Consider the following 26,899-nt stretch of genomic DNA (forward strand, 5'->3'; position numbering starts at 1 on the left):
AATGCTTAAGGGAATAAAGAAATGACAAGCTGCTTGACATTCACATAGTTTGTCTACTGTTTCCATTTTGAAAACTATCTGGATAGCAAGCCCAGTAAACTCACCTCAGCTAGGTAAAATTCATCATGCTGTCTCTTGAAAGACTCTCCTTTGTAGTAATTACTAGCAGCGACAATGACATCCACTGCCACCATGCTCAGTATGAACATATGAAATATTGATGACCTCATCATTTTCTGTAGGGGGGGGGGGGGAAACACAAGCAGTATTTTCTATTAAAGAAGTAAAACTCTATAATTGAAATAATGTATACACAACAATTTATTATGTTTTTATAACTTGTACTCAATCACAATAGTATGTTGTGCAAAGCTTCATAAACTAATTGTAAATCACTGTTTATCTTATCAAATATATCATTTAACTTGAACTGGTTTATATGCAATGTCATTTTTTTCAATTATTTCCTCATCAACTTTTATAAATTTCATTGTTTACTATTTCCATTGTTTCTAATATGCTTTTAAAACACTTAACTATATTTATTTCTAGCCATTTTTCCCTTTGTGAACATTCTTTATGATTTTAATATGGCTGTAACTGTTTCCTTCTTTAGGTGCCAGCATTATCAATATATGTCCACATAGCTCAAATGATACTAGTTACTACAACATGCCTAGCAGTGACAGAGCAGATATTCCATAGTTCTTTGGGGCTAGTTTGTAACCTTGCTCTCTTCCATGAGTAAGGGTGACGCATAGCTTATTCCCCTCTCTTCTTGGCCAGTTCCTTGCACTTCTCTCCACAACAGGAGCCACAAGCTGAATAAGGATTGTGACAGCCTAGACCTTTGATTTCCAGAAGAATTAAACTGTTTTTATTCCTAGACACTTTCAGATTGATGAAGCAGTAGATTCTGAAGCTTGTTTTAGACTGCATAGGGCCTTTCCCCACAACTTTTACAATACTGAAGTTACAAATTGGACCCAAACTACTTCCCCTACAAGCTTCAACATGTTTGAGCGAAAGTTAAGAGAATAAAGACAAATGTACTTTAAAAGACCATGGTGCTGAATTCCTGTTTTCAGTGAGAGCTGAAGATGCTTAGTAGTTTCCATGATAAATTCCTTCAGTACCAAAAGATGGAATTGTGGCTGCAGTTTATCAATAAATGTATTGCTGCCAATAAAATTCAAATTAAATAGCCAAATATACTGATATATATATTAAATCACTCACAGACCATTCCTATATTAATTGTTCCAATAGAATCCAAGAGCCAAACTTTCACATATCCTTGCACGCACAATCACTTGAGCGTGCAGTTGTTACACTATCACTTTTTCCCCACACACTGTGGAATTTATGCTTGTAAACCTATTTTCACGAACTAACAACTCATCAGTTGCTGACATGTAAATGTTATTGCACATTGTGTTAACACAAACAGGTTGATTCAATTTGTCCCCAAATTTGTTTCTAAAAGTAGCTAGTACTGAATTTCAGGTAAAACCTCACTATGTATAACAAAGCCTGCTAGCCTTCCCTACCTTCTTTTAAAAATGTTGCGTGGCTGGATTTAACTTGCTTAAAAAACAGGTGCCCCAAAATCATTCTACATCTACACTTTTTACTAAAGCACTCCTGCCTCAGTTTCCCTCTACTTCAGCTCTGGGCCCCTTAAATCAAATCTCCACACCCCTCCTTGGGGATGGATTTATTAAAATAACAAAATCGATCTCAAAATCAAAATCTTCAGCACATCCAGCCAGTAAAGAGAGTCATTAAAAGAGCCAGAGGCTGCATGAAGGCAGGAGCAGTAGGCCTATGGGCACTAGAGCAGAAGCTGGCTGCAAAGGAAAGGCCAGGTAGCATCAGCCTGAGAGCTGGGACTGAGAGCTGGATGGGTATAGGGAAGCTGTAGCCATAGCAGGTGGATGGTGCACAGCACAATGCCCAGCAAGCAGGAGGTATGGGGTCAATTGCATGTGCACAGGAGCTAGATGGTGCCAAGGAAATGGTATAGGCTTGTTATTTTTACACCCCTGTTCTGGACTGCCATTTGGGGCTGGGTTGGGAACTGTTGGTTTGATCTTTTATTGTAACAAACTTTTTGTGCCTAGATATTTGTGCATTTTTGTTTCTGGCAGTCCTACTAATACAAGTGACTACTCACTCAGAATCAGAGAGTGCTAATGGGACCATTAATGGACTATACCCCATAGAGTTTAGTGCCTGTGGTGCCCCTTTTCAACTAGATTGGCTTGTCAAAGTTTGGAATACTGGGGATGTTCAAGCTGGATGTAGAAATTCATGGGGTCTGGTATTTTATTTGTTGCAATCTTGTTTATTTACAAGGAATGTACAAAGTCCCCAGTCTCTGACCACAGAAGGAACCAAGAACAAAAGGAGCAGTTTCTTAGCTTACAGCCCTCAAGACTCTTTAGCTATCACCAGACCGAAAAGAGCTCTCTCCAGCATTTTTCAAGATCAGGTTATGCTTACAGGCTCCTGCTTGGCCTTCTCTCTCCTCTCTCTCTCTGTACTCATTGGTTCTCAGTTTTTGTGTGATCTCCCTTCATATATGCACACACACAACCAAACCCAAACTATACTCAGCAAAAAGCTTCTGGACAGGTTCATATACAGCTTTTGTTTCAGGTGGGGGGTTATGCTTACAATTACATTAAGTGAAGGGTGAGTTCACACTTATCAATCAATCTCAATGGGATTTTCACTCAACCCATAACAAGATTTCCTCCAACTCATATGACCTGGAACTCCAACAGTGCTTGCCGGCAAGCTCACGGTATACACAGCATGCTGCCAGACACCCAGAGCACTCGCAGTGACACTGTACAGTAGAGCCAGTTTTACAAAATTTCTTAAGAGTTACAATAGTATGGCTTAGGATAGGACTGTAGGGGCTGGGAACAACTGATATTTATAGGCAGAATAACAAACTACTGTATGAAAACACTGGATTCATAAAGAAAGACCCATTCAAAGGACACTGGATGATTTCATTGCAAAGCAAAAAACAATCTTTTAGACATCAGATGAGACCCTTAAAGTTACAGGGCCAAATTAAAATGTGTCATAAGTGGGGGCAACTCATTGATCTGTGTGTGTGTGTGTGTGTGTGTGTATAGTACTAATTCAGTTGCTCCACTCAGCATTCACACGATCTTGTAATGGCATGTAGCATTAATGGCATGTAGTTTTCTTCTGACTTAAAATAACTGTCAGAGCCTGAGGACAACACTTCACCACCAGATTTTAAAAGGCAAGTTTTTGTATTTAAGTAACAGACCTAACCCTCTCAATCCACAAGCACAACTGCCATTGGCAGCAATAGTTGGTTTGAATTCTGAGTGAGGATAGTATGCAGTTCTCAGGGGCAAGTCAGGTTGGCATCTTCTATAAAACAGGCACAGCTAGCATCCACTATAAGTACACCCTGTGAAACAGATTCCAGAAGCTCACGACATTCTCCTTTTAGGTTCTGAAGTCAGTGGGAGTCTGTTGGGGCACAGGGGTCCACCCACATGTATCACAACGTAGGCTCAGGGTCTTACCTTGAATTTGTTTGGAGCATTTGAGGAAATTCCTTTCAGACTTCTTTTAAAGTAGGAAGTCTGAAGGAAGAACTGTTTTCCACTTGTAAAAATGGTGGCTTTTTTGTTTTTGTTTGTTTTTTACCAGAACTGTAATAAAAGCAGGTGGGGTGAAATCCTGGCTCCTTTCAAGTCAATAGCAAAACTTCCATTGACTTCAACAGGGCCAGCATTTCGCCCCTGAAGTTTAAAGTTGAAATTTAACGAAGGTATAGTCCTCACTGAGAAGTTGTGACGTTGCTTGGAAAACAGTTGGTGGAAAGGATGAGATCACAGTAGCCAATGCAGGAAACGAAGGCTTGTAAGTTTTGGAAATGTGGAGAGAGTAAAAAAGTTGCATGTTTAGGATAGCACGATGGATGTGTGTGGGTCTTCAGAGACTGGAGCTGAAGATGATGTCAAGGCAGGAGCCTGAGGGAAGTGTTGCTGCCTGTGATGACAAAGAATGGGATAAAGAAAGGAGAACTTGTGAAGAAAGACTAGGAATTTGGGGCCATTTTAAGTTTGACATAAGAAATGCTCAAGAAGATGTTAAAGAGACATGCCCAGGTGAGAGACTGGACAATAGGCTACAGATCAGGAAGGGAGAGGTAGATTTGTGACTAACTGATGTAAAGATATTAGTAAAAGCCAGATGTCTGGATGAGTTCAGCTAGGGAAAGGGAATAGACGTGAGCCAAAAACATGGGAAGTGGAAGAGGCAAGGGTCCAGCAAATGAGATGCTGCATCAATGGTAAGAGGAGGAGGAGGAGGAGGAGAAAGAGGAGAGGATGGAGTCACAAAAGCCAAGGGAGAGTAAGATGTTAAAACGGGGGGGTGTGATCAGACTTGCTCACCTGCTCTTTCCTATGAGGCTCTAATTCAGTTAATCTTTTCTTCATTCTCTTCCTCCGCCCCCGCCCCAGATTTCTGTCAGGGTAGGAGTTGGGCTGAGCGTAGCTGAGGGGCACGTGCCAGGAAAAGACCCCAGCACCTAGTGCTCCCACTGAGCCCCGGTAGGAGGCAACAAGAACAGGGAAGAGCAACCGGACTGGCAGCACAGTTCCACCAGAGGGGGCATGGGGAAGCCTGCTGAGTCCCGTCCTTTCCTCACCTGTAGCCATAGTTACCATGGCTTGACATTAGGTGTCTGCAACCTGCTCCGGTCCACACTGCACTAGCAGCAGGGAGGTGATGGGAGAAGTAAGTGGGGAAGGAGCTGTGAGGGAAGTGGGGGCAAGCTGAAATGGGTGTGGGAGCGCATGGGGAGTGGGAGAGGGGCCAGAGGTGATACGTGGGGCTCTGCCCCACCAGAATCTTTAAATTGTGCTTCTACCCCCCCCAAGAGTATGTGTCATCCCTGGCTGAGGATCAGGCCCAATGTTTTTGCATTTAAAATATGTTTGAAACATTATGAAATTGGTACCTTTTTGGTAACATTTTAAAAAATACAATGGGCTCTATTCATAGCAATATATGTTGTATACTGTATATGACTGAAGTACCATATGATATTCATTTGATTTAATAAATACATGATTAACACATAGACAACATAAATTTAGTGTACCTGAACCAGTTATATATTTTTATACATTTTATGTTAACATTATACATAGATGAGATATTTTAAAAAATATATGGATATATATACAATAAATATTTTTTCAGTAACCCATATTTATTGGCCCAGACTTGACCACTATAGCTAAGGCTGCAAAACAGGATCAGTTACAATGTCTTGCTTTCATATTCTCATATCTCTGTGAAAAATTCATCTTCAGGGCAACATAGTCGCACATGGGGACAGATCCAGTTAATGGGCCTGTGGAAATTTACCCCAGCTGTTTGGTCTCTGTCCAAATAAGAATTCATTGTGTTTGTACAGTCTACCACTATGGAGTCTTGGTCTATGACTGGAGCTCCTCAGTGCTACCAGAACACATGCATTCTAAATAGTATTAATAATATTTATTATTATATTTGTAGTAAGTTTGAACAAAATCCTTTCAGCAGTTTTTGTGTTCAGCATTAGTGCAGGAAAAAAAGTTCTCAATTTTAAACAAGTTATTGTCACACTTTATTTCCCCTGTACAGCAACTCAAAATTATTGTAACTCAAAAACACAGCATTAAACTGGTTTTCCCCCACAAAAATTTCAAACCAAAATGTTGGGAATGTTTGGTTTGAAATATTTTGTTCAAAATTTTTGAGGGAAATTTCAAATGAAACGTCAATGGCAGTTAGGCGCCTCTCACTTCTGTCTTCGTATACAGTGTAGTTGTAGCTGTGTTGGTCCTAAAGTATTAGGGCATGGCTACACTTGCGAGTTAGAGCGCATTAGAGCAGCCCAGTGACCTCTAACTCACGACGTGTCCACACTGGCAAGGCACGTAGAGTGCTCTGACTCCGCGGCTAGAGCGCTCCTGGTACTCCACCTCGGCGAGTAATGTTTGATGCACCTCCGCTGGAGCGCCACAGCGCCAGTATGGACGCCCTGGTCTGTTAATGCGCTCTGATCGGCCTCCAGAAGTGTCCCACAATGCCTGTTCTAGCCACTCTGGTCATCACTTTGAACTCTACTCCCCTGCCCTCAGCCAGGTTCGCTGTTTGCTCAGCCAGGCATGGAGTGCTCTCAGCGAATCTTTCCAGGTGACTATGCCTCCACGCACCAGGCGATCCCCAGTATGGAGCAATGGCGAGGTGCTTGACCTCATCAGTGTTTGGGGGAGGAAGCTGTCCAGTCCCAGCTGTGCTCCAGCCATAGGAATTACAATACCTATGGGCAGATATCAAGGGACATGATGGAAAGGGGCCATGACAGGGACGCACTGCAGTGCAGGATTAAAGTGAAGGAGCTGCGGAATGCCCACCGCAAAGCCCGTGAGGCAAACAGCTGCTCCGGTGCTGCCCCCACGACCGACCGTTTCTACAAAGAGCTGGACGAGATACTTGGGGGTGACCTCTATTCCGAGTACCACCGTGGACAATTCAGAGCCCAGTCCAACAAGGCAGGAGGAGGAGCAAAGCGGGAGTGAGGGTGCTGAGGAAGAGGAAGACACCCTGGCATCCCTAGATGCATGCAGCCAGGAGCTGCTCTCAAGCCAGGAGGAAGGTAGCCAGTTGCGGTGGCCGGTGTTTGGGGAAGGACAAACACCAGAGGAGGTTCCCGGTAAGTGGCTTTTATTTTGGGAAGGAAGTTATTCGGTGCGGGCTCTTGGGGCGAGGAGGGTTAGGGCTGCATGCATGCCTAGATGTGGACTAGGGCGTTGATGTGCTCTCTCACATCGCGGTAATTGGCCTCAGTGATCTCTTCAAAGGTCTCATCCAGAACTTGGGCAATGCGCTTGTGCAGGTTTCTCAGGAGAGCCACTGTGGTCCTTGCCCCAGTAAGGCTTACTTGTCCATGCCACTGTGCCGTGAGGGGCGGGGGGAACCATTGCTGCACACAGGCAAGCGGCATATGGGCCAGGGCAGAAGCCGCATTGTAGCAGAAGACCCTCCCTTGCTTCCCAGGTCACCCTCAGTAGCAAGATATCTTCCAGGACGAACTCCTGCGGAAAATGTGGGGACAGTGTTCAGTATAGGGGCCCCCTGCCGCTGCTGGCTCTCCCCAAGGCACAGAAACCCAGAGGACAGTACAGCCATGAAAGAATCAGTCCCCCTTGCCCCTGTGCTTACTTACCATTTTGGGGCTCCCGGAACTTATGTGCGCTCACTTTGGGACAGGAAAATTATGCCAGACTGTGCTTGCCCTCCTTAAGTACAGGGAAATCATTGTTCTGTCTGGTGTGAACAATGCGGCCTCTGTTAAGTGTTGCATTTTGCCTTTACAGATGCAACGTTGAGATCTCAGCTGTCCTTGTTATCACCGGCCAAGAGGCTGCAAAGACTCAGGAAGAGGTCATGCAGAAGCAAAGAGGCCATGCTGCATGAAGTCATGCAGCACTCCTTTAATGAAAATGAAAAAGTGCAGGAGTAGCAGGAGAGTGAAAGGAGGGTCCACCAGCAGCATGTGGATCACCGGCACCAAAGCACAGAGTGGCTGATAAGCATCATGGAGAGCTAAACAGACTCAATCCAGGCACTTGTAGCCATGCAGACGGAGCATTACCGCCCCCCTCTGCAGCCCTTGTCCCAAAACTCTTTCCCTTGTGCCCCCATGTCACCTCCAACCCACTTTCCCCAACATCCGGGTTCTTATCGCCACCAGCTGCCTCCAACACCTGTAGCTTCACCACCCAGCCCTGCAAACTATGACCCTTACCCACTGCACTCAACCCTCATCACCATGCAGTATAGCCAGCCTGCAGTGCAGCACTCATTGCACAGCACTCCAAACAGGAAGGCTGAGTACGATAACAGGACATATGCTAATCTGTGATTGTACCGTTCCCCACCCCACCCCCTTGCCCTTTGTGTTTCCCAAGCAGTTGTGTTTCTTTTCAATAAATCCATTTTCTTTTCATTAAATATATTTTTTTGCTTTGAAAACATTCTTTATTATTGCATAACATAAAAGATACCTTAGCCCAGGAAAGAAACAGGCACTGCAAGTCAGTGTATCATATGTAGCAAACACAGATTCCTACTAACGTTGGAACCACTGCATTTCACTCCCGTGCAGGGCACGAGACAGTAATGGTGGCTTTCAGCCTCAAATTGCTCCCTCAAGGCATCCCTAATCCTTGCAGCCCTGCGCTGGGCCCCTCTAATAACCCCACTCTATGGCTGTTCAAATTCAGCCTCCAGGTGTTGAACCTCTGAGTTCCATGCCTGAGTGAATCTTTCACCTTTCCCTTCACAAATGTTACAGAGGGTACATCACGCGGATATAACTGTGGGGATTCTGTTATCAGCCAGGTCCAGCTTCCCATACAGAGAGCGCCAGCGGCCCCTTAAATGGCCAAAAGCACACTCCACAGTCATTCTGCACCGGCTCAGCCTTTGTTGAACCACTGCTTGCTGCTGTCAAGGCTCCCTGTGTAGGGTTTCATGAGCCATAGCATTAAAGGATAAGTGGGGTCTCCAAGGATCACAATGGGCATTTTGACTTCCCCTAAGGTGATCTTCTGGTCCGGGAAAAAAGTCCTGGCTTGCAGCTTCCTGAACAGGCCAGTGTTCCGAAAGATGCATGCGTCATGCACCTTTCCGGGCCAGCCTGCCTTAATGTCAATGAAACACCCACAGTGATCCACAAGCGCCTGGAGAACCATAGAGAAATACCCCTTCCGATTAACGTACTCGGAGGCTCGGTGGGCTGGTGCCAGAATTGGAATATGCGTCCCATCTATTGCCTCTCCGCAGTAAGGGAAACCCATTTGTGCAAAGCTATCCACAATATCATGCACGTTACCCAGAGTCATGGTTCTTCTGAGCAGGATGCAATTAATGGCCCTGCAAACTTGCATCAACACGATTCTAACGGTCAACTTCCCCACTCCAAACTGGTTAGCGACCAATCGGTAGCTGTCTGGAGTTGCCAGCTTCCAGACTGCAATAGCCACCCACTTCTTCACCGGCAGGGCAGCTCTCAATCTCGTGTCCTTGCGCCGTAGGGTGGGGGCAAGCTCCTCACACAGTCCCATTTAAGTGGCTTTTCTCATCCGAAAGTTCTGCAGCCACTGCTTGTCACCCCAGACTTGCATGACGATGTGATCCCACGACTCAGTGCTTGTTTCCCGAGCCCAAAAGCGCCATTCCATGGTGGTGAGCATGTCCGTGAATGCCACAAGCAATCTCGTGTCGTATGAGTTACTTGTGTCGATATCATCTTCGGAGTCCTCACTGTCACTTTGGATCTTAAGGAGTAACTCGACTGCCAAACGTGATGTGCTGGTGAGACTTGTCAGCATATTCCTCAGCGGTTTGGGCTCCATTCCCACAGATCAAAAGGGAAGACAGAGCGTGCAGTACAAAAAATGTTGAAAGATGGCGTCAATTGTGGATGGAAGCAGAGGGATTGCTGGGATGCGAACCGATGCATCACGGGGTGTGGAGACAGGACCCAGAATGCCCTGCACCCCCTTCCCTCAAGCCACAGCGCCAGAATGGGAAGAGGTGCTCTGTGGGATAGCTGCCCACAATGCACCACTCCCAATGCCACTGCAAGTGCCGCAAATGTGGACACGCCAGTGCACTTGCAGCTGTCAGTGTGGACAGACTGCAGCGCTTTCCCTATTGTGCTCTATGAAGGCTGATTTAACTCAAAGCGCTCTACATTTGCAAGTGTAGCCATGCCCTGAGACTGACAAGGTGGGTGAGGTAATATCTTTTATTAGACCAACTTCTGTTGGTGAGAAAGACAAGCTTTCAAGTCACACAGAGCTCTTCTTCAGGTCTGTGAAAGGAATTCCTCCCAGTGTAAAAACAAAACATAAGGTGTAACAGATTGTTTAGCACAAGTAGTTAGCACATATTGTAAGGGATCATTCAAGGTAGATTTCAAGGTAGGGTTCATTTCAAGGTAGGGTTTAACAAGAACGTCGGGGGGGGGTAGGAAAAAACAAAGGGAAATAGGGGAAACAGACGTTCTTGTTAAACCCTGGATTTGTGCTGGAAATGGCCCACCTTGATTATCATACACATTGTAAGGAGAGTGATCACTTTAGATAAGCTATTACCAGCAGGAGAGTGGGGTGGGGGGAGAGAAAACCTTTTGTAGTGGTAAACACCCATTTTTTCATGCTTTGTGTGTATAAAAAGATCTTCTATACTTTCCACAGTATGCATCCGATGAAGTGAGCTGTAGCTCACGAAAGCTTATGCTCAAATAAATGTATTCAAGGTAGAGTGGCCCATTAACGCCTCTGCAGTCAGAAGACAAAAAGAGGGGGGTATCTTCATCCTCTGGACAGATGGTTTAAACTCCCTCATAGATTTCCGCCACAACTTCAGCCACCAACACCAATCCATTAAAGTCTCTCTGGAACATTCCCACACTAACATCAACTCCCTGGACACCACAATCAGCTTCAACAATGCAACCCTACAGACAACCATACACAAGAAAAGCATGGATCACCACACCTACCTTCATAGATCCAGTAACCACCCCAAACACACCAATAAATCTGTTATCTACAGCCAGGCACTCAGATACCACAGAATATGCTTCAAGGAGAAAGTCCGGGATATACACCTTAAAATGGCCTTCACCAAAGAAGAACACTCCACCAGAGAAGTAGATCACATCATGCGATAGGCCACTCAAATAATCCAAGGGAACCTGCTTCAATACAGAAATAAAACCCCCTCTGAAGTGATCACACCTCTAGTTGTCACCTACCGCTCCATCCTCGAATCCATAGAGGGTATCATCAAACAACTTCAACCCTTCATAGAATCATAGAATCATAGAATATAAGGGTTGGAAGGGACCCCAGAAGGTCATCTAGTCCAACCCCCTGCTCGAAGCAGGACCAATTCCCAGTTAAATCATCCCATCTTTCAGGATGGGGACCCTATCCTGAAAGAAATCTTTCATGAACCTCCACTTCTGGCCTTTAAACAACCCCGCTACCTCTCCAAGCTCATCATCAGAAGCAAACTCCCCACAGAACAGGACACAGCAATTAAAAGTGGCACCAGACCCTGGAAGAATAACAGATGCAAAACCTGTAGACATATCTCCACTGCTACAAAAATCAACAATGGCCTGTGATGGGATATTAGATGGGGTGGGATCTGAGTTACCCAGGAAAGAATTTTCTGTAGTATCTGGCTGGTGAATCTTGCCCATATGCTCAGGGTTTAGCTGATCGCCATATTTGGAGTCAGGAAGGAATTTTCCTCCAGGGCAGATTGGAAGAAGCCCTGGAGGTTTTTCACCTTCCTCTGTAGCATGGGGCACGGGTCACTTGCTGGAGGATTCTCTGCTCCTTGAAGTCTTTAAACCACAGTTTGAGGACTTCAATAGTTCAGACATAGGTGAGAGGTTTTTCGCAGGAGTGGTAGGTGAAATTCTGTGGCCTGTGTTGTGCAGGAGGTCAGACTAGATGATCATAATGGTCCCTTCTGACCTAAATATCTATGAATCTATGAAAAACACACCTTTAAAGATCCATGGATCTAGGGGTGAAAGTGGGCTGGTACCGTGTACCAGTAAGAAGCCAGTACCAGCCCGTATGCAGCCGACATTAAAGCGCTTTAATGTCACTGCCCTTTCCCCCGCCCTGTCAGTCCTCATTCTCAAAGGAAACTTACACAACACTTTCATAAGATGAAGCTTAAATTCGTTGCTCTGCTCTACACCAACAATCATGAACTGAACGGAGATACTGGATTTATAGTTTATTACAACTATCTGTAACCCATTAACACCCTCTTTTTGTCCTATGACCGCAGAGGTGTTAATCAGCCACTGTACTTTGAATGGTCCCTTACAATATATGCTAACTACTTTTCATAAACGGTTACTAACCTTTCTGTAACTGCTGTTCTTCGAGATGTTTTGCTCCAATATAGGTGTGCATGTGTCGTGTGTACCATTGCTGGAAGACATTTTTCCCCTAGTGGTATCCGTCGGGTTGGGTCAGTCCACACGCTGGCCACTGAGGAGGAATCTGCCATTGGCCCGAACCCCATACTGGCAGGACAAGTCCCTGGGTCTCATCTGTGGGGTGTCTGTGATCCACGTTATATCAATTCCCTCATGAGGCATATGACTGTACCTGCAATTCTGAGCCAGAGCACCTGCTCCTAGGTGACCAGGGTGGCACCGTGCCCCAGGGTGCTGAGCGACCGTGCCTAGATGGGGAATGGTGTCTCAAAGGAGAGCGGTGCTGGGACAAATAACAGAGCCGCCATGGGGAGTGTTGTCGTGATGGAGAGCAGCGCCCCGACGACAAGCAGTACCGTGATTGTATGCAGCACTTCGGCAGGGAGCGTCGTGGGGACAGTGATCAGCACCTGGAGTGTGACCGGTGCCAGGAACGAGACCAGCAGTGGGACTGCAACCGGCGTCTAGGTGGGGTGCCACGTCTCTGCGGTGAATGTGGTCTTGGTGCCAAGTCCCTCAGTGATGAGGGGGAAGGAGGAGGGCTCAAGACTGGTGCTTGCCCTCTTGTGGCTGGAACCTGCGGTGCCTGGTTCATCCCCTGCAGGCTTTGTCTCAGGGATGGCACTGCCAGGAGACTCAAGAGGCTTTGTGCCGCCTCATACACCTCTGGCGTCTATGGCGGTGCCAAGCTCGTGTCTCCCCCTTGGCTCACCCTATACAGGGAGCCCCTCAGTCCCGGACTTAAAGGTTCCCCTGCTGGGGCCAGAGTCAATGGTGCCAGTTGAGTCACCTCCGATTGAGAGTGGTCCATCATAGATTGCGCTCTCTCAACAGTCTTTCTTGAGTGGGAACGCCCCCGATCAGACTTCTTCAATTGCTTCTTTGGCACCAGCGATGGGGATTGGTGCTGTGTTATCAGTGCCGCCTTCTTTGGCGCTGGAGAAGTGTTCCGGTGCTGGAAGGATAATGCCCGGGAGCCCAAGCCACGCTGGATGTCCTGAACAGACGCCAGAGTGCTCCTGGTAGAGGAGGTGCTCGGTACTGGATCCGGTTGCCACTCTGAAGCGGGACGGAGTGCCTCCTCCATAAGTACAAACTTCAATTGATTGTCTCTCTCTTTTTTGGTCCTCGGTTTGAAGTTCCGGCACTTACCTTGAATATGACCCTCTCCCAAGCACTTTAAACAGCTTTCGTGAGGGTCACTAAACTGGCATGTGCTTGCAGCATACCACACACTGTTTGAAGTCCTGGGACCAAGGCATGCCCCAGGGCCCGGTGCTTACCGACTATTAACTACTAATTATCACTCTACTTATGCTAACGATCTATTTACAATTATCTACAATCTATTTACAGAAAGAAGACCACTAAAAGAATCACTTGTTGAGCAAGCGATAGGAGCGTTCCAGTGACTGCCACGGACAGAAAGAAGGAACTGAGGAGGGAACGGGCTGGCAGGTGCCGATACACCGTGCTATGGAGGCACCACTCCAGGGGGCACCAGAGACAACCCGACGGATACCACTAGGGGAAAAAAGTCTTCCAGCAATGGTGCACGCAACACAGGCACGCTTATATTGGAATGGTCATGAGCAACACATCTCAAAGAAGAACAATCTGTTCCGCCTTACATTTTGCTTTGACACTGGGAGTTCCTCTCCCAGACCTGAAGAACAGCTCTGTGTGGTCAAATGCTTCTCTCTCACCAACAGAAATTGGTCCAGTCAAAGATATTACCTCACCGACCTTGATATCTGTCTCTGGAAATATCTCCTCATTCATGTTTTAGTAACAGCCGGCTGGAGTCAGAAAGGCCTGAATCTCAAGAGTTCAGGGCCAGATTTTCAAGTGTTCAGTACTCACAATTGCAAAGGCCCAATTTTCAAAAGAGCTCAGGACCTATTTACTCACCTAAGTAAGGAACACATTTTGAAAAGTGTTCAACACCAGAAGTTCCCATTGTGACATTCATAGCCAGATTGTAGAAAAGGGATCAGCACTCAATATACTGAGCTCTTTTGAAAATCTGGCCACGAATTTTGGTGCGTAAATGATTGCTGAGCTTTTTTGAAAGTCTGGACCTAAATCTAGGCCCAAGTTTGAAAAAGAAAAAAATCCCAACCAATATTGGTGGCATTGAAGTTTGGCTACAGACTGGGGTTTGACTCATTACTAAGCCATATAACCTATGCTGATGTTCAACTACTTATTTATGACCTGATTTTCAGAAATGCAGGCATCTTTTCATGCTTTTGACTTGTGCGTGCAAACTCCAATATGTGCATATAGTCCTTATTTGCATGTGTGGAGGTATACTTGTCTCTGTAAAAATCAGAAGTGGCACATGCATCAGAGTTTTGTATGTTCAAGGTTAGGCACATGAAACTGTGAGTGTGAGAACTTCTGCATATGCATTTTGCTAATCAGTCTCATAGCCAGGAAAAAAAAATGGATTTTTCTTTTCATACAGTTGATATGTTGCTGTACGACCCCCAACTTTTGTGTTTCCTGCCTTTTTTCTTTTAACTTTAACATTTAATTAACCCAGTGTTTTATTGTTATAATATTAAGTTCCAATTTTATACTATTTTAATATACTTTCACTTTTGATTATATAGTTATTATGTATTTAATTTTATATACGTAATATCAAATATATAATCAAAACTGAAAATATACTATAAACATTACAAAATTGGAACTTTTAAATATATAATCTGTGTGAGTGTCTATGACATTTATTTTTATTGTGCGATAAATAAATAAGCTGTGCTTTTTCGTTTTCTGCCATTGTGTCTCTGCTACTTGCCTGTCATGAGTATTATTTGTGGTAAGCAGCTTTTCTATTGGCCTCTATAAGCCAGGTCATGCAATACGCCTAGGAGATCAATCACATTTTTCTCTCTCACATAACTGTGTCTTATTTTATATGTTCCGCACCAAAGAATTTTTATTTGGATTTAGACCCTCAAAATGACTGAACTACGTGATGACTTAATTGTACAATGTACTCCTTTTGCACCTCCCTGGTAATATATGATTGTGAAGGTTAACAGCTATGTAAGCCATTTGAAGTGTGGTATAAGTGAAAGCATAATATACAATTGAGATTTTAACATCACTTTGGATCACCAATCAGCAGTGTGTCATTTGGATTACAGATTTTTTAGAATAGAAAATGTAGTGTGCAAACTTGAAGGAGACCTATGCCGGTTTTTGTTGTTGCTTAACTTACTGACCTTTTCCAGTTCTGGGGTGAGTTTTTTTTAAACTGTTTAGGAATAGGACGAAAGAAATGTTCTGATGTTGTTGCCAGACAGTTGCATGAGAGAAGAACTGTCTATAATGTCAAATTGGATTTAAGGTTAGCTGTACTGAGGCAGTTGCTAGTTAGGTGACTTGTTGCTGCAATCAGTCATCTAAAACAGGGGAAAGATTCCTGCATTTACTGTCAGTTACTTTTGAATATGACATCCAGGATGACAATGTTCACTGTCTGGAAGACAAATTGTGCAGCCCACAGCCTTCAATGGATTATATATCCAATATGCCTAAAAGCCAATGCTTGACATAGCTTTAATAATCTGAACACTCTCAACATTCGGAAACAGATAGCGGAGTTAAGCATCTGCAATGTGATTGCACTGGCTGATTACATAATTTACACTAGCCGGAATGGTCCCTAACAGACCATTCTGCCATCCCAGGACAACCACAGCAGTGTGCTCTGGCCTTACCTCCTCCCATCCCTTATAAGGAGGAGGGAGAGTGGGTAGCATAAAGCTGGCTTTAGCTCTATATCACTGAGGAATTCCTCTACAACAGCGGAATCTGACGTAGCCCTTTTGTACAACTGCAGCAGCACAGAGGGAACCGAGGCTGGGTCAAGGATCAGGCATCATATGAACTGCAATCCCTATTCATAACAAGGAGAGCTAAGGATGGAGTTTCACCCTTGACTCTGGATTGCATTTCTGGAGTTAATTTTTATTTCAACACAGTAACTTATATGAAAATATTTATAATGAATCATTGTTCAAAGTGCTGTTAAATTAAGATCTGGTTGGCTCAGTGGATATAGGATATGGAGCTTTTTACCTAGACGACATTGGTTTGAATCTGGCCAGGTAGGTAGTGTTCAACTTTACCATCTAATGTCTACGTGGAGACTTGTTTAAAATGAGTTGGGTGCTCTCAGTCCAGTTCCTATTAGGTAGAAATCCAAATTCGATTGACATGAATTAGCACCTTTGTTTACAGACTTAGAGGAGAAGCCACAGACTAAATGGACATGGAGACTAAATTAACGTCTATGCTCTAGAACTGATTCCCTCCAGGTTAGTGCTTCGTCAGGCAGAGAGAACATTTGTTGTGTGGATGCTTATGCTATTGTTATTCTGTTTCTTTACAGTGCAGAAAGTCAGGACTTCAGTGTGTAAGGCTGTTAAAATGATATTATGTCTTTCACAAACACTAAACTGACATGCAAACAGAAGGAAACGCATAATCTAACTAAACACTGTTTGATATTTCAGTGTACAAGTAAGCAGTTTTTCTCCTAACTTTGATACTCACGTATTGTATGTCAGCATGAAAGATACATGAAAGCTGCATACACTTACTTACGTTTTAAACATTATTTTAGTGTAACATTTCACAAAAAACCCCAACCATTTCACATTAGAATGGAACAGAACTGACAAGCCGTATATTCTTCTTTCATTTTCTTTATCGTTTTAATATTTGCCTTAGGTAACTAGATCTTGCTGAAGGATTCCAAGACAGCTTCCAGACATGGCTGTCCAATAACTTTATACTGGTTACAAGATTGTCACTGTTACACTTTTCCATTATTATTGTAATACTGTTTGGGGAGGGGCGGAGGGTTGTTTGTTTTTTTGTTTTGTACAAGTCTACATTGGTTTGCTGGCATTATTTAGGTAGAAAAGATTTTGATTGTTATAATCAGCACTTAAATGACTTTGAAAAATAACAGCTGGAAAGGGATTGGAATCCAGAACAAAACACTCAGACAGACTACTGGGAGATCCAGAATCAACCCTTAACAAAGCAAATTATAATTCAGACCTAAAAGAGAAACTATTAATGCATGATCATTATAGCTATATTCAACCAACAAAATGTGGACCTCTGACTTTCATTGCCTCTAAATATTTCCTGCAGAATGGATGAAAGAAGTGAAAAGCCAATAGATTTGACTTACTCTGTCCCTTGGTGAGGGGCTGAGGCAGCACAATAATATCTCCCTTCCATTTGATTTCAAGGAAGCCATTCAATATGTTCAGGCTTCTTTGCATTGGCGGTGAAGGGGGCTTCTCTGCGTTCTGGGGTAAAGAGGGTCACAGTTGTGTTGGGAAGGGACAGATTGAGGACAGCTGTCTGTGGCATCAATCCACCTGGAAATTTTCAAGGATATTCCTGAGAAAGTTAAACTAACACTTCTTGCATCCGCATTAATTCCATGACCTTGGGAGCCTAGCAGATACTATGAAGTGTCTGTGCCTTTGTGTGCACGTCCTCCAAGGTCAGCAGAATGGGTGGCTTCAGGATGTGGCAGAAACAATGGTATTCCATCTAACTATGGTCCTCTCTTTCCCTCTCTAAAGTAGGAGCTGTGGGGCCATATCCTCATGAAATATGAATCACTACAGCTCCATTGACTTCCATGGAGATACCATAAAATACATCACCTGAAGATCTGGTCCATGATGATTGACCTTTAAAGATTTTCTAACTTTTTGGTATTTTTTTCATGAAATCAGTGTACTGTACTCTACTCTCACACTCGCTACTTTGTCATTTATTAACAATCTCCTGTCTTTATACATTTGGCTGCTATTAGTTTTTATAGTTAGCAAACTATTTATTCCCAAGCAAGGAGACTTCAAGGTATGCTCTTTTGTTTGTTTCTATGACAGGCTTTGATATAGTTAGGAAATGAATTTCAATACACAGTGTGTTGCATATTATGTAAGAGAAGCAGGATTTGAGAAGGTTATTCAGGGGATGCACATTAGCATAGTTTGGATCCCTTTGTAAAAGCTCCCTGCAAAGCATCATGTTAAAGGCAGGGCCAAAGGAGGTCTGGAATACGAATTTACTATAGTGAGGATCCAGTGGTCCCTTGTCCTACAACAGAGCCTAGAGGTTTCTTCACTGAACACCATATGGTACTATGAATAAAAAAAATAAGACAATTTCCTAAGTGGAAGAATGGATCTGTTAAAAGATATTCCAGAGCTGAAACTCTCTGGAAATTGAAGACAACTGGAGGAAGTTCAAACAGTGCTTCACTCAATATCTGCTAATTATGAAAACGTATTACAGAAATTGCACTCCACATAAAAATGAGACACGTGAAAGATAAGTTTTTAATCACAGACTACAAAATGAAGGTGAAACTATAGAAGATTTTCTGACTGATCTGAGATTGAACAGCCAATCTTGCAATTTTGAGGGGCAAAAAGAGTCCCTTATAAGAGACTGGACAGGGACTGGAATCCAGAACAAAACACTCTGAGGCAGACTACTGGGAGATCCAGAATCAACCCTTAACAGAGCAATTAGAATTTGCCAAGCCACAGAAGTCATCTCATCCTGAGTAAATCTTATGGAAGGTGGACAGTTATCTGACCCTGTGGACAAGATTGAGAATCCTAAAAAGTGCAAGAAAAAAGAGACCTGAGGCAGAAAGGCATGTGCAGCTCAAAGTCAGAATCCAGCACAAAACAGCATGTGGAGCTGCACACACTATGGCAACCAACACAAGCCAAGACAATGCTTGGCTTTTGGGAAAAGATGCAAGACATGCAATGGATTACATCCCCCTGCAAGACTTTGTAAGCACGAGCAGAGGATGCCTGGCATGGACAAAGAGGATGATGACAACACTTGTAGTTGAGATGAATTCTTCATCTACTCCTGGGGGCATTCTGTGCCAAAAAAAATAAAAATTCTGCAAATTTTATTTGTCAAAATAACACTATATAATCCTGCCAATTTCAATTATTTTGGTAATATATTTCAAAATACCTGTCAGCAAGTATGTCTGCAACAATACAGACACATAAAATTTCCCCCAGGACTAGAGAGTTGAAGAAACCCCTATGACAACCCAATTCCTGCTTCCCTGCCCCCTTTCCCTGCCCAGAGCCCAGCCGGGGGGCCAGACACCCACAACACCTCCCCCCCAGAGTCCACGTGTGGGCCCCCCCAACCAATACACCCAAACCCCCTCCTCCCCAGAGCCCAACCCCTGCCCCTGAGCCCAGATACCTGCACCCTGTCACTCCCAGAGGCCAGCTGTTGGGCCAGATACCCGCACCAACCCTCAGAGCCTAGCTGTCCCCCGCTCCTTGCCCAGACACCTAGCTCAAGAGGGAGAAACAGCCTGATGCTTAGTCCCAGGCTTGCACAGAGTTTCCTGTGTGCCGCCCTCTCCTTCCCTCAGGGCATGCTGGGAACTGCAGCTGCCAGGAACCCTCTAGCTCCCTCTCCCTACCCCCAGTAGTGTCTTCTATGTTCAAACTGGGCTCTGCCGAGTCCAGTGGCTCCTAGTGATGGCTAGTAGCACTGTAGCCCTTTTCTGTGGTGGAAAGGAAATTCTGCACGCAAAATGTTAATTTCTGCAAATGTCTGCATTGCGCTGTGGCACAGAATTCCCCCAGGAGTATTCATACATGCAGTGGAAAACGTTGCAGCAGAAGATGATTAGCCCATCAGTCTGAAAGCAAATGGGACATTTATTCCTTTTAAGTTAGACACTGGGGCACAAGCCCATGTGTTGCCAGAAACACTGTTAGTAACTCTAAAAGAAAAGCCACAGGTTGTAGAAAGTAAACAGGTAAAACTCAGGGCTTACTCCCTGATGTTATTCCCCCTAAAGAAGTATGTGACCCAAATGTATGGGTAAATAAATTTAAAAAGATATAATTTGTAAAAGTACCAGGGAAAAGAGCACCCATTATTGCGTGAAAAGCATGTCAAGCCCATGGTCTCATCATTAGAGGCGTAGGCACCGACTCCGTGAGTGCTCCAGGACTGGGGTGTGTGTGTGTGGGGGGGGGGGGGTCAAGAACTCCCCAGGTAGAGGGGAAGTCAGCACCTATGATTGGAGGGGCAGGGGCCCACAACAATTGAGGACAAATTTGAAGGCATCTTCCAGAGAAATGGCAAGCTCTCAACAGAGTGCAGAATAGAGCTAAAAGAGCCCACCAGCCCTACAGTTCACAACCCTACAAAGGTTCCCCTCACACTAAGGCAGAGGCTAAAAAAGGAGGTCGACAGGCAGTTTGTTCTGAGACTCATAGAGTAAACAGAAGAATGAAGTGAGTGGGTAAACTTGTTGGTCACCGTAGAGAAAAATGACAGAACCCTCACTTATGTATAGACCCAAAAGAATTTTTAAAATATATTAAAGGTGAACATTTTCCACTACCTACAAGGGGAAAAATTTGGGCGGAGATTGTTGATGCTAAATATTTTTCTCTGCTTCATGTATCCATTGAGACAGAATGCACCCTGTATTCACACCCTAAGCCACTGGTGGGCAATCTGCGGCCAGTCAGGGTAATCTGCTGGCGGGCCATGAGACAGTGTTTACATTGACCGTCTGCAGTCACGGCCGCCTGCAGCTCCCACTGGCCGTGGTTCACCATTCCTGGCCAATGGGAGCTGCAGGAAGCAGCACGGGCCGCAGGGACATGCTAGCCGCTGCTTCCTGCAGCTCCAAGTGGCTGGGAATGGCAGGCGGCCATGCCTGCGGACGGTCAGTGTAAACACTGTCTCATGGCCCTCCAGCAGATTACCCTGACGGCCACATGGAGCCCGCAGGCCGCAGGTTGCCCACTACTGCCCTATGCACTATTGTAATAATCTTTGTGCAAAACATGACTTGTGAAGTATCATTTGAAAATTAATAACTTGCTGGTCAATAATATCATGGTAAAATGTGTATAGCAACATATATATAACGTTATTAATTCCCCCCAAATGATGTTGGTTGCACATGTTCAAACCCATGTAGCCCTGACTAGATAGAACTAGTCACACAGGTCTTAAACAAAGGAATGTATGTTTACTTCAGTTCACATATGAGTTATAAACTCCCCAGACAGCATGAGGGGAAAGACAAGGAAAATCTTCATTTCAGCAAACAGAGGTAAGAAGAAACAGCATTGAACCTCTTTCACTACTAGATGCCATGTTGCCTCCTTTACTGTTTGAATAAACTTTGCTTTGAGAAATAACCTTCAGGAAAATGCATCTCAAAGTGGGACTGGACTACGTAAGTGAGGGGCAAAAACAACCCAAGTTTTGTCTCCCTAACCATCTCTCTCTTTTCACCTAAGAAGACCAAAGAAACAGCTGTTGGACTTTGGGAGCAGATCCTGACCTGAGAGTTTGGTCAGCAATGTACTGAAAACTTGTGGTAATGGACTTCACCTTGAACCAAGTGTAGTTTAAGTCTAGAAAGTTGTTAATCTTTATTTTTCTTGTAACCATTTCTGACTTTAAGGCCTCCTTACTTTTACTCACTTAAAATCTACCTCTCTGTAAGTAAATAAACTTGTTTTAGTCTTTAATTAAAACTAATCCAGTGTTGTGAATTGTTTGGCTAACTCCATTTAAGGTAGTAGACTGTCGATATGTCGATACCCTGAGAGAAACAATGGATCTAATATATAGGGACTATCCAGAAGAAGGAGAACAGTGCAGGACACACATGTTTTGGGGCAAATCTGGGACAGGAAGTGTTCTGGGAGTGCAAGTAATAACCAAGGCTGCAGGAAGCCAGAGTGTGGCTGGTATTTGGTGACAAGCTGCTGGGGACAGATCTGCTAGACCAGAGCTGTGGTTATAATTAGGCACTCAGTTGTGACTTGCATGTTGTTTGTGAGGATCCCAGGTTGGGAGCTACAGTAGCAAAGCATTGTGAAGCACCCCAGGTTGCAGGGCAGGGGTGACACAGCCTTTCACTGGTCTGCATTGCATCCCAGAATGTCATACCCATAGAAAAACAGATCACACATTTGTGCACACTCAGCACCTCCTTTGTGAGTACTGTTTCCGCAGACTGCCATTTGGGTTGTGTTTGAGACATGATGTACTTCACAGGGAAATGCAACAATATTTGGTGGTAAAAAGGTACCAAGGTTTACACAGATGACATTTTGATCTGGGGAAAAAAAAAAAGAAGAGCATGACCAGAGCACTGAGCAGCTTTGGACAGAACAAGAGCTGCTCACCTAAAGCTAAATGAACAAAAATATAAATTCCATGTAATGGAAATAACAGAGCTTGGAGAGAAGTTAACATGACAAGGTGAACAGGTAGATCACAATATGATTGAGGCCATCACCAAAGTGACTGCCTCAACAGACAAAGATGGGGTACAAAGAGTCCTTGGAGTAGTGAACTATGTAGGGAAATTTATGCTTAATCTAGCTGCCTGAACAAGCCCAACAACGATATTGTGCAAAGACATGCAATGGATATGGGATGCTAGTCCTAATAAAGAGTTTGAGAAACTGAAGGAGTTAATTAAAGAGGCCCCAGTACTGAGGTACTATGACAGTAACCGCAAAAGTTATCCATGGACACATCCTAGGAGGGTATTGGCACAGTCCTCTCACAACAGTATAGCCAAACTGGAGACCAGTAGTTTATGTGTCACAGGTACTAACAAAATCTGAGGGTCAATATACTCAAATAGAGAAGAAGGCTTTGGCCTTAGTCCATGATTATAGAATGTTTAGTTGTCTTTATTTATGGGAGGCCTGTGTTAGTTGAAACTGACCATGAATCACTTATTGCCATTGCCAAAAGGACCTGGTAAAAGAACCCAGAAATTATTTGTTCAGCTATAAATGTCTGATTTACAAACTGAATAGAAACCTGGGCGAGATTTATTGGATACAGACACTCTCTAGAGTGTGACAAAAGTGCAGTGAAACAAAGTCCAGAGCTAGATTTTGTACACAATAATCTGATTTTAAAAAAACAACTGTCCGATCTCAGACGAAATGTGGACTGTGATTGCCAGAGCTAGCTCTCACGAAGAGACCCTTCAGAAAATAATTAAGGGTATTAGCAGAGGATGTCTGGGACATCATATTCCTGGGCCCCATTATCACTTTAAAAAGGAGTTCTGAGTACTAGATGGGATTTTGTTAAGGAATCACCAACCTGGTAACTTTAAGAAGTTATGGAAAAATATGTTAAAAAAGAAACATGAAGGTCCTTTGGGGATTGAAATATCTGAAAGAAGGGCTAGAACTGGTTAATAGTTGCTTCAAATGAACGGAGACATTGAGGAAGCTTTTAGGGCTCATATGCCATAAATACAGGCAAGTCAATTGAAAGAGTCCATGTTGGTGGCACAAGAAAAACTGCCCCCCTCCAGCAAAGTAGGCAGAGATTTGATTATATTTGCTGGATAAAACTATGTACCTGTCCTAGTCAAATAGTCTCACTTTCCTGAGATAGCCTTACTACAAGATACTACAGCTAAACAGGTGATTGTGCATATCAAATCTATTTTCACAAAAAAATGACATGTCTGACATAGTTATGTCGAACAACAGGCCACAGGTCAGTGACCATGAGTTTATGTAATTTGCAGTAAAGTATGGATTTAGAGATGTAACCACTAATCCCCATTATTCCCAATCCAATGGGTGTTGGAAAACAGTGTCAAAATAATAAAGCGCTTACTGAAAAAAATTGCAAAGTCAGACTCTGGTCTGTAGTGAGCACTATTAAATTACAGAACAGCACCAATGAAGCATGGGTTGTCACTTGTTGACCTTTTGCTCAACAAAGAACTATAGAAACTGATGTCAGAGTCACTGCTGACATGCAGACATACAGAGACAGATAAAAGCAAAACAAAAAGCGCAGTATGATTTTGGGGGTCCTGGGAGCTGCTACCACTTCATGAAAATGACGCTGGGCGTCTCTGTAATGGGAAATTGGCTGCAAACAGCAGAGGTTTTCCAAGGGGTAGCCCCCCATCCCCAGTCATATCAGGCTGTCATATTAGACAGACACCTACTGAGGAGTAACAGGTGACACCTTTTCTAACTCTCAGAAGAGACAGAGATACGGGGAACTGAGTCTTCTGTTTTGCCCAGGAAAGTCTCACACAATCAACAACCTCAGCAGGTTGAGACAGCCGAGCCCCAGACCATGGAGCAACCAGAACAAGTGGATTTGCTGCCTCCTGACAGCAGTAGTGCTGATGTGCCTGGGGAGCCCCGCAGGTCCAAGCAATGGCGGCAGGGCACCTCGAAGATTAATTGAACATTGTCAGCAAGTTAAGTTATTAGGTTGGCTACAAGTATTTGTAATTGTGTGTTATATTTATGTTGTTTGCTATTATTAAATTTTGGCTTGGAAGGGAAGAGGTGGTATTAGGGACTGTGCCTTTATGGGCTAAGCTTCCTAGACAGAGAGTCTGGGCAGGGCACTGTGAAACTCTTGTTATGCACAGCTAATTGCCACTATACACAGAATAAGCCAGCTCTCCTGCAAACACCTTACGCACTGGATGATCACTGAACACCACACTGGGCAGTAGAGCTGAGCTAATCAGGGAGTGGGGGAAGTAATCTGGCCTGATAGATCTTGTCACAGATTACTTGCCTTGGAGCAAGGGGGCAAAGAGGGAGCAAAGTGTGACTTTCCAAGCCTACACAACACATGCCTTATATGGGCCACTGAGCCAAGACTCAGTTTGGCCTATGGAAAACTGCAAGCTTTTGATAACATACAGGTTTAATACACTTATGATGTATATTTTACCATTTTGTTCTGAATATGTGCTGAGATACCTTGAGTATGAAAGGAGCTTTAGAAAATCATATTCTATACACTACTAATCATATAGAATTCAGAGCATGAATAGGATAAATTTCATTTTCATCATCTCGGTTAATGGCCATCTGAGCTGGTAGAAAATTGTGAAAATAACTGGTGTAAATTGCAGGAAAATTTTCCTTTTGTTTGCAGAGTACTGCAGGGCATTTTACAAGTTGTGTAACTTATTTTCTATAAACTAATTTGCTTTTAACCTACTTTATAACTGCTTGACAAAGATAAGTTTGTAGAACATTTTAGCAAATTCTGTTGACACTGAAAAATATGTGGACTTCTGATTATTAACTATTGACTCTAAACTGTAAGGAATGGTCTTTTTTACCATCTTGCATTGGTGTGCTTACAAATGAGTCTGTGAAATATTGAAATATTGCCCCTTTATAGAGCTGAGACATTAGGTATGGTACTTAAGATAAACATTACAATACTACAATAGTTCCAAATCTGGGGTATGTTTTGAAATATTATCAGTTTTACATGCAAAGTCAGAGGGAATTAGAGTCAAATGCCTCAGCTCAGACATAATGGAGAGTGGAGAGAGGTGGTTGTGATTCCCTGACCCAGAGCTGCCTGACCCCAGTACAAACAAGAACAATGGGGTCCTGCCATAATTTACTCTACTGATATGCCAGGAGAGGATCAAACACCATGGGGAAATGATTGCCTAGGAAGGAGTACTACGGAAAGGGATCTGGGAGTCATAGTAGACCACAAGCTAAATATGAGTCAACTGTGTAACAGTGTTGCAAAAAAAGCAAACATCATTCTGGGATGTATTAGCAGGAGTTTTGTAAGAAAGACACGAGAAGTAATTCTTCCACTCTACTCCGCGCTGATTAGGTCTTAACTGGAGTATTGTGTCCAGGTCTGGGAGCCACATTTTGGGGAAGATGTGGATAATTTGGAGAAAGTCCAGAGAAGGGCAACAAAAATGATTAAAGGTCTAGAAAACATGATGTATGAGGGAAGATTGAAAAAAATGGGTTAGTTTAGTCTGCAAAAAAGAAGACTGAGAGGGGACATGATAACAGTTTTCAAGTACGTAAGAGGTTGTTACAAGAAGGAGGGAGAAGAACTGTTCTTCTTAACCTCTGAGGATAGGACAAGAAGCAATAGGCTTAAATTGCAGCAAGGGAGGTTTTGGTTGGACATTAGGAAAAACTTCTTAAAGGTCTTAAAGGGTGGGTAAGCACTGGAATACATTGCCTAGGAAGGTTGTGGAATCTCCATCACTGGAGATTTTTAAGAGCAGGTTGGACAAACACCTGTCAGGGATGGTCTAAAAGATAATACTTAGTCCTACCATGAGTGCAGGGGACTTGACTAGATGACCGCTCAAGGTCCCTTCCAGTCTTATGATTCTATGAAGCAGAGCCCTGTTATATCCATATCATGTCCACAACATTCTCACCCAGCCCCTTACGTGGCCCCTTCTTCTGATTTCAGGGGTGAGGTGACTGATGTAGGAGGCAGCTATGGTGCTACCACCAGATGTACTTCAGTGGTGATTCCCCTGCGAATCTGTGCCTAGTTTAAGGCATAAAGCAGCACAAAATGGCCTTAGCAAACCAGAGAATCTGTGTAAACTGTGCTGATGAAAGGACATTACAAAAATAATGGGGTTAGTCATTTGGAACTGGAAAGCCTTTTAAGAGAAGAATATGTATGGTCTTCACCTTACCCAAAAGGTAACCAGATTGAAGAAATTTTGAGGATTATTGAAACCTGAAGCTGGGAAAAAGGCCAGGAGGTACTGAGCACCAATGAAGCTGGGTAATGTAATTTGCAACAACAGAAGTGAAACTGTATATCTCAGGTGACAAATCTGAGGAACTGTCCCAGACTGAGGTGTCAATAGAGGAGATTTTGGAACAAACTGACAAATAAAACAGTAATAAGTCA

General features: G+C 43.8%; 1 protein-coding gene and 1 long non-coding RNA gene across 9 annotated transcripts in view; one reads left to right on the forward strand and one right to left on the reverse strand.

Moving 5' to 3' along the window:
• Positions 1–26,899, reverse strand: part of NALCN (sodium leak channel, non-selective) — a 356,269-nt gene that overhangs the window by 156,741 nt on the left and 172,629 nt on the right. For all 6 annotated transcript variants that reach the window (XM_048854413.2, XM_048854388.2, XM_048854395.2 and 3 more), the window contains one exon: positions 105–236. In XM_048854413.2, the coding sequence (XP_048710370.1) occupies positions 105–236 (132 nt within the window). The remainder of the gene's footprint in view (positions 1–104; positions 237–26,899) is intronic.
• Positions 1–26,899, forward strand: part of LOC125638540 (uncharacterized) — an 89,589-nt gene that overhangs the window by 55,906 nt on the left and 6,784 nt on the right. The window contains exon 3 of one of the 3 annotated variants that reach the window (XR_012668960.1): positions 17,725–21,712. The exons of 1 other annotated variant lie outside the window; for it this stretch is intronic. This is a non-coding gene — a long non-coding RNA (uncharacterized LOC125638540). Of the gene's footprint in view, positions 1–13,453; positions 14,671–17,724; positions 21,713–26,899 lie in introns of those variants that run through there. One more of the 3 variants, XR_007357254.2, reaches the window with a different exon arrangement.

The sequence above is a fragment of the Caretta caretta genome, chromosome 1 (assembly GCF_965140235.1).
Source record: "Caretta caretta isolate rCarCar2 chromosome 1, rCarCar1.hap1, whole genome shotgun sequence".
NCBI lineage: Eukaryota > Metazoa > Chordata > Testudines > Cheloniidae > Caretta > Caretta caretta.